General features: G+C 40.0%; 1 protein-coding gene across 1 annotated transcript; it reads left to right on the top strand.

Moving 5' to 3' along the window:
* The first annotated feature begins 375 nt into the window (after positions 1-375).
* Positions 376-4,565, top strand: NPS (neuropeptide S). Its single transcript, XM_019424587.2, has 3 exons — positions 376-465; positions 579-660; positions 3,834-4,565. Exons 1-3 carry the CDS (start codon positions 458-460, stop codon positions 4,017-4,019), a joined length of 276 nt encoding a protein of 91 aa, XP_019280132.1. The 5' UTR covers positions 376-457; the 3' UTR covers positions 4,020-4,565.
* Positions 4,566-8,462: the final 3,897 nt, after the last annotated feature.

Consider the following 8,462-nt stretch of genomic DNA (forward strand, 5'->3'; position numbering starts at 1 on the left):
GAAGGAAATCCATTGTGGAAAAAATAAATAATCTGTGTGCTTTGTGAGGGTAGGTGCTCTCTGAAACAAGATGCCTGGGACATTCAAAGAAATAACACCATCCTTCTGAAGTGTTGAACTTTAAGGTAAACAAACTTGTGGTTTCTTCTGAGACCTTTAGCCGTCCGTGTCACAATGACGCAGTTCAGAAGACAATGCTTTTGAAGGACATTTTTAATGGCAAACTTTAAATGAAGTCAATCGTTGGTAGCTCCGTGACAATGCCTGTGCGTTATTGTCCTTTTCTGACTTAACAAGAACAAAAAAAGAACCAGTTAGTCACATATGATGGGACGTGATGACATTTTTACTCCTGAACTTTTCTGGTATAAAAGGGTCACCCAAGGAAGATCTGACAGTAAGTGTGAGGAATTTGGCAATAAAACCACCGATCTGCAGAGATTTCCGAAAACCCAAAATGATTAGGTAAAAGACTGCTTTTTTCCACAAAGAAAAATGTTGAATTTGTATATGCTTTTTTACATTTGTACTTGCCTAAATGAAACTAATCTTAAGGTTTGTTTCCTCTTATCCTACAGCTCATTAAAATTCAGTCTTATTCTACTTCTGTTGATTTCTACAATGCATGTGTTCTCGTCTTATCCCGTTCCACCTTCTAAGGTAAGAGTTTGCCTCTATTTTGATGCTTGACTAGGTGGCTTATAAGTGTTTAAATTCGAAAATAATCTTAAGGAATATGTGACAGAAAAGTAATTTCTCATTAGTAGAGTTTTCAATGAAAAAAATACAAGTAGAGTCACGAAATTAGTAAAAAGAAGCATTTATGTGACAATAAATAATGCTGGACTTATTCAAATTTGTTTGGGCTCCTGCATAGAAAAGCATTCATTTCAATTTGAAATGTACATAGTTTTGCCCACAACAATCTGTTTATTCCACATGTGTTCACCGATGGTCAAAGTGAACATTTAACCATTGAAACTGCATTACAAATACAATGGGTCATTTGTTTTAAATAGTGAATTTACTAATTTTATAAAAATGGTAACTTTTTCAGATATAGAGCATAGATAATACATCAGAAATCAATGAAATATCATATGATATATTAATTCATACATTTATTCAAGAATATTGACTGAGCTTCCAACTTTAATCATTGAACTGTTCAAAACCTTGAGAAAATGAACATCTTTCTTTGGCATTTTGAACAGTATTTCGACATGATATTTCGGTTGTTTTAATGTCAATACATTGTTTAAAATTTCAAACATTATTTTGTTGCTTAATACGTTTTGTGTTCATTGAAACTTAACCTGGCATACTGTAATTACTGAATCAATGTAATTCATGAAACTATTTTTAGGATAATGAGATGCTACATAAATCCTAAATAATAGATAAATGTCCAAACATAATGCTCTAGCTGTTTATATTATTGGTCTTCTCACTAATCTTTGCATCTGTCATTTTTCTATTTCTTGTTTACTTAAGCCAGCTTCTTTTTTCCTGATTTAGTCCTATGAGCATTCAACACTAATTGAGTCATTGATTCTATAAGACACCAACCATATTGATCAGGTTGATGAGTCACAACCCATAAATTGGTATATTTTCTCAAGTGTCTTCCTAATTACTTTTTATTCTTTTCCCCAAGGTTTGTTCATGACATTTCTGTTGAACAAGAGGCATTTGTGTGTGGCTTTTTTTTTTTTAAATTAAGAATGTACTTTCTTCTAATGTACTTACAAATCTGCTTGTCCGTAAATGAAATGTTTCTTCTTTCAGTATTTTCCATATTTCTGTTTTTGCATGTGACAATTCCGTTCTCATTATAACTCCATCGTGTAGCAATGGTACCAATTTGACTGTTTAAAGTGAGTAATCATGCAGAGAAATAATATATAGGCTTTTGTAATATTTGTTGTGAACTTCATAGAGTCCATCAACTAAGCAAGTATACCATATTATTCTGTTAATAAGTCAGCTCTGGCAAGGACTCCCTTCAATGATCAGCAAAGTATATCGGTATCTTTTTAAGGGATGTTTTCAGGATCCCATAACCAGAACTGATGCATTTCTTTTTCAATATAAAGGTGGCATCATGAATATTTCTGTGAAGAACTGGAATGCTTCCTTTTCTGAAATGATTCATAGGCCCCTCCTTGCTGGGGATTTAAAATAGATGACATTATATTGTGCTTAGATTTCTTCCATTAACACAGGGGAAAACACATAGTGAGCTTTCAAATAAGAGTTTTTGATTGGTTTTCTCATGAACAATATTTCTGAAACCCTGTCAGACTATCCCTGGGTCCAAAAAAGAAAAAAAAATCTTTTTTTCAGAAGCCAATGGGAATGGTTTGCCTGGGAGCAGACTGCTGGAACTTTCAGTAAACCACCAAGTCATAGATGAAGATCCCAGAGAGCATTCTTTTCCCCCACTCTGTCCCCATTTCAACTTCTAAAGTTACCTGAAACCACACTTGGTTTACTGCACCAGGAAAGGATAATGTGTAATTTTCACTTTGTAGTATGTTTCTTTCTTTATAATAAGACCATTCAGCCACTCTTTCCTCTTTTAAAAAAATGTTTATTTTTACAGAGAGAGAGAGAGAGAGAGAGAGAAAGAACACAATTGGGAGAGGGGCAGAGAGGGAGAGAGAGAGAGAGAGAGCAAGCAGGGGAAGGACAGAGAGAGAGGGAGAGAAAGAGAATCCCAAGCAAGCTATGTGCTAGCACACAGCCTGATGTAGGGCTTGATCCCACAAACCATGAGATCATGACCTGAGTCAATACCAAGAGTCAGATGCTCAACTGACTGAGCCACCCAGGCGGCCCAGCCCCTTTTCCTCTTATTGTTCTCGTGTGGTTGAGAAACATGGACTTGGAGTCAGATGCTTCCACTCAAATCCCTGCTTCACCTACGAGGCATTTAATCTCCTCATATAAAACTTAGCAATAATAATACCTACTTCACACAGAGCTTTCTGAGGGGATAAAATGAAATGAAGCACATAAAACATTTACCACAAAGAAGGTCACGGATGAATCTTTGCTCCATTTATTGATGGGATTTGCAGTGGTGCCTCATCAACATTGTACGTCCTCTGAAATCCCTCTTTTGTGATTGACAAGTGTTGAAAATTCTTACTCGATCCATGGGTCAGGCCCACTTCCTGGAACTGCCCAGCCCTGTTTCTTGGGACGTGCCCTTTGCTCTTTACTTGGTTTCTTCATCTAGAAAGTGTGAGGTTGAACTGCAGATTCTCAATGGCCAATGTGAGCTCTAAGATTCCACATGTATATTTCTTTTGAGACGAAGTGCCCCCTACACTATCCAGGTCTTTGAGCCACTGATGAGGAGCTGAGCCAAAGTCAAAAGATGAAGATCCCATTGTTCAAGTAGCAAGATATCCTGATGGAGAATCTTGGCAAATGGCCCAGGACAAAGCTCAGAAAGGAAGTGTTTCCCACTGAGCCCTGAAGTTTGGTTATCATGTGTCGTTTTTCTTAGTGAATTTAAAAAACTTCCCAGGACTCAGTGCCAAGTGAAAGATTCTTTATAAAGTAATAGCAACCAGATAACTACATATGGTGTATGATGCAAGGACTGGGTAACAGCAATTACATAAGGGTATAAAAATTAGACAAGAGCTCTGAATAATATTTTGTATCTAGATAAATTGTCTATTGTGTTCTGGCAAAATTTCCCTCAGAAATGTTGGAGTCATTGGATTTACTGCCTTCACGTTTTGAAAATTCTTACTATTGAAATAAACTTTTAACCCTAAAGCTGTGTTCTCTCCCTCCTCCCCCATCTGAATTGCCAGGTGCCTGGAAAATCTGATTACTTTCTCATCCTGCTGAACAGCTGCCCAACCAGGATGGACAGGAGCGAGGGACTAGATTTTCTAAAGCCAATTTTGGAGAAGACATTCATGAAAAGGAAAAGGTCCTTTCGCAATGGAGTTGGAACAGGGATGAAAAAAACTTCCTTTCGAAGAGCAAAATCATGAATAAGTGTGCAAAGGACTCTGGGAATTAATCTCAAACTTTGTAGAGTGTGACTGATGTGCTAAAAGTCAGTTATATCTTTATCATTAAGTGTTGGTGTGCTCTCAATTCTTAAATATCATTTTTCTCTGAGCTGGTACAGAGTAAATTGAGTTTGAAAAACAGGTAAACCTGCCCCAAACTTCCACAGCAAGAGAATAAACTATTTATGTGATCAGTTAGCAACTTCCCTAAGGATGGGCACATTTGCTTTGATCTTAAATTGGCCAGAAAGTACGAGCAGTTTTACTGTAATGACAATGGTATGATTTTTTTCCTGCCTGTAATACTGTATATCATAATACTGATTTTTTTTTCTTTTAAATACGGCTTTCTGAAATGACTCAGAAGAACCAATTCTTCTGGGATGTGTGATTTCAGTTTCTCAGAGAGTCTTGTGAGATCACCCAAAGTTGAGATTCATGCTACCACTGTGTTTTCTTCCATCAATTCACTGATACCAGAAATAAACATCAGCTGTGCCCTCTGGGTGTAACCCTTGCTGTTCTTTCCATCAGATATACTTGGACGTGGATTGTTGTTTTGTCTTGGAAGTTTGTCGTTTCCTTTTATCTTAAAACACAGAAATAGTGCCAGTAACAATAATGACAATACAGGAACTGCTAGTTGCCCTGTGGTGTGTGGGGGGAGGGGGTCCTCCTCCAAATTGTGCCGATTAACACCCCACTCCTTTCCTTTCCAGGAAAGACCTGGACCCTCCTTCCACTGTAACTCCCGACATTACTCGTTTTAAAAGGATAATGTAACATTGGTTGGCGTGTTATTTCTTCAGAGGCCCAACTTTAATAAATGTGTACATGCCTATTTGATTCTGCAGTACACTAAGGGCATTCTGACCAAGAAAATCATTATGTTTTCCACTTCACTCTATGTGTGTAGACACAGATGAGGTGAAAAAGTCCTCATGCACTTTAAAATGGACTAGGGACCCTCATATCCTTTTGCTTCCTACCCCCGTGGTCCTGGCCTTTGTTCCTATGGGGACAGCTTTAGAAATCTAACCAGCTGGCTAGTAACAGCTCAGCCCTCCCTGCCCTCCATGACCCAACTTCTTTCAGGGCATCTGGAATGCAGCAAAAGAATTTATCTATTAGTAATGTCCTGTCTGCTCACAAGCACTGCGGCACCCTAAGGCCTAATGGGTGAGATGCAGAGTACTTCCCATAAACTGGAAAATCTGACAGCAGATTGTTAAAGAAACTAGTATTTTTTTTTTTAAATCTGCCTAGCATTATTGGCAGGGGGGCTAATTAACTAACTCAATAGGTGTTATTTACTGCTTCGAAGTTGAAAAATAGTTCCTGCACTAATATGTTCATGGCAAGCGTGGTGTCGATTGGGCATCTTATGTAGGGAAGACATTGTTGTTGCAAGGAACCCTCCTTATTTCCTATTTGCATTTATATGGATTGGTTGGAGTAATAAAACACTAAAAACATAATTGGAAAAATTCTTTTCCCACTTCTGGATCTAAAATATCATTGTAACCTCAGGGGGAAAAAGGCCTATGAAAAAGTATTTGCACTCTAAAAACTATAGCAGAGGAAAAGCTGGCAGCAGGGAAATTTACCTTCTGAGAAGAAAGTGTACCTTTTGCTAAGATGTTAGGAATAAAGTGTTTAAGATGAAAAATACCTCCAAGTCGTATTTGGATAGTGTCATTAGAGAGGTGACCAAAGGCTAACCATGTAAACCTTTGGGAAAGTGAACCCGAAGCCAGTGTACGAGCCAAGTGGCCAGTGGACTGTATTCAGTAACTGGTATCAGTTTCTGCAGAGCCCTGAGCCCACTTGCTCTCAAGGCTGCAGCATGGAGAAAGGCCTGGGGTGATGGGAGGTGGTGAGGAGCTGATTACCAGATGCTAATGACCCTTTGCCCTTTCCCATGTCCTGGTGGGGGAGGGGATTGTTGGAGGAGGACTGAATTTCACCTTTAGAGCCAGCTGCCTTAGGCAAGGCTTTGGAAGCCCTCAGAATGCAAATATCCCAAGGGAGGAATAATGTAAGGAGTTAATTTTGGTCAACCATACCTCAACCTGTTAAGTTTCATGTCGTATCTGGAGAGATTTTTCTAAAAGAGAAGGAAAAGAAACCATGAGGGCCATGGGCACCTGAGGGGAGAATTCTGGGGTGGGGAAAGTGCATACAAAGCAGGACTGGGCAAGCAGGAGGCCACAGACCCCTGGGCCACATGGACCTGCTTGGATCTCAGTGCCACTCTTTGCTCAGTTTCATGACCTTGCTCAAGCTTCTAGAATCTTTCTGAGCCCAAGTTTCATCAGCTATGAAATAGGGTTAGTATGACTGACCTTGTGGGATTGTTCATTTGCTCATTAATTTGCCGATTCATTCACTTGACAAATATTTTTTTGAGCACCTAGTATATCCAGAGAGGGTATTCTAGGCAACGGGAATGAAATCATTAAGAAAACAGACCAAATTCCTGCTCTTATTGATATTTCATTGGGGTTAGAAGGGAGTTGGAAAAAAACAAGATTATAGATGTTAGATGATGATAAGTGATAAGGAGAAACTACAGGGAGAAGGAGTGTGGAGGGGTAGGAATGTGGGTGTAATTTCAGATACTGCTGTCAGAGAAGTTGCTGAGAATGATTAGTAAGAATTCCAAGATTTCTACAGTGGAGTGATCAGGGTGAGGGTGAAAAGGATGGAACCAGACAAGTAGGGGATTTATGCAGGGTCTTGTCAGAACTTTTGCTTTTCCTCTGAATGACATGGGAAGCCCCTCAAGAGTTTTGAGCAGAGAAATGACATTATCAAATATATCTTTTAGCCTTCATTAATTTGTAAGAGTCAGAAACAAATGAATACCTAGTAGGTGTCCATACTAGCAGCCGCAATTCTTTCTGTGATTGACATTTAGGAACTAGGATTCCCTTCTTTCCCTGCCTGTTTCACAATTCCACCCTGGGAAATAATTACGCTGTCAGTTGGAGCCTGTGGTTGGGTAAGGACCCTGGGAAGGGAGAGCTGTCACTCTCCAAGGTACTGAAAGAATCTGGATGAGAGATCAGATTCTCATCCAGCAACTAAAACTTGTCTTGAAGGTGAAACTCCACTGGATTCTCTTTTATGCAAGGATGAGGATCATCTTGTTCTTAAAAACGTTTATTGAGACTTCCATAGAAGCATCCCGAATTTTGGAAGAAGGATGCATGAGTATGTGAATCTGTGGGTAGAAAACCCATGCAAAGAAATACAAGAATTAAGATTGCAACTCACACACATGAATTTTAAGATGCTCCTCTCATTCCCTTTCTCCTGGCAATTTATTTCTAATGCAGAAACATTAAAAACCAAACAATGATGCCTGCTACAAAATTTCCACTCCAAACACTTAGCCTCATTCACTTTTGAGCATTCCCAGGAAGGAGCAATATTTTAGGGAACGGAAATACAAAAACAATTGGATTTCAGTTCTCACATAGAGTAAGACCCAGAACACAGCAATTTGACTCAACGTCACATTTTTTTCATGTTTATTTATTTATTTTGAGAGAGAGGGAGGGAGACAGAGAGGGAGAGAGACAGAGAGAGTGCATGAGCTCAGGAGGGCAGAGAGAGAGGGAAAGAGCGAAGCCCAAGCAAGCTCTGCACTGTCAGTGCAGAGCCTGACTCGGGACTCGATCTCACCAATCATGAGATCATGATCTTAGCCAAAATCAAGAGTTGGATGCTTAACCATCTAAGCCATCCAGGCATCCCTCAAAGTCACATTTCTACACTCTATGTTCTCAACTCTTTTGGGCCTGTCAGACAATAACAGGCAAAAAAGAAACATCCAGGTGGCTCCTCTCTGTTCCTTCCCTCTGGACTCATTTCTCTCTGCTAATATTCATGTGGACTCACATGTTAAGAGTAGAGGTGGGTTTCACTGTCAATGGAAAATTCTCACCTTACTTCCTCTCTGTGAAGGAAAGATTGTCTTCTGGGTGGCCTGGCAGCAACTCTGAGCTGCCTGGGATTAACCGTGTGGTCTGTGTCTCCTCCTTTTCATGAGTGCTGTGCACACTTTCAACTCTCCCCATCTGGGGTCTGAAGCTTTCCTGAACAGCTGACACTCTGGTTCAGTCTGTTTCTCCCTGGATAACAAATCCATTCTCCTGCTTGCCCTACAAAAAGTGAGACAGCTGGCAGGATCTCTCTCCTGGAGCACAAACTGTGGTGGATCCAGCCACACAGGTGCAAGACGCCTCTCCATGGGATAACAAAGACCCACACCAGGTCCTGCAGGCATTGTCCTGCTGCTGGGCCTTCTGTTCCTGAGCTCCACTTTCCATGGTGTGGTGTTGAAACTGAGTGTGGGCCTTTTGGCTGACACCTTCCTGGCTGACCTCTGCCTATCAGCTGTTAAAGCTCTAGCTG

Source organism: Panthera pardus, unplaced genomic scaffold (genome assembly GCF_024362965.1).
Source record: "Panthera pardus isolate Hobbes unplaced genomic scaffold, ASM2436296v1 HiC_scaffold_22, whole genome shotgun sequence".
NCBI classification, from domain to species: domain Eukaryota; kingdom Metazoa; phylum Chordata; class Mammalia; order Carnivora; family Felidae; genus Panthera; species Panthera pardus.

What these genes read in the sequence shown, in the direction of transcription:
- NPS (XM_019424587.2), top strand. An exon ending in ATCCCGTTCCACCTTCTAAG is followed by an intron (nt 661 to 3,833) that starts GTAAGAGTTTGC and finishes CTGAATTGCCAG; the next exon opens with GTGCCTGGAAAATCTGATTA.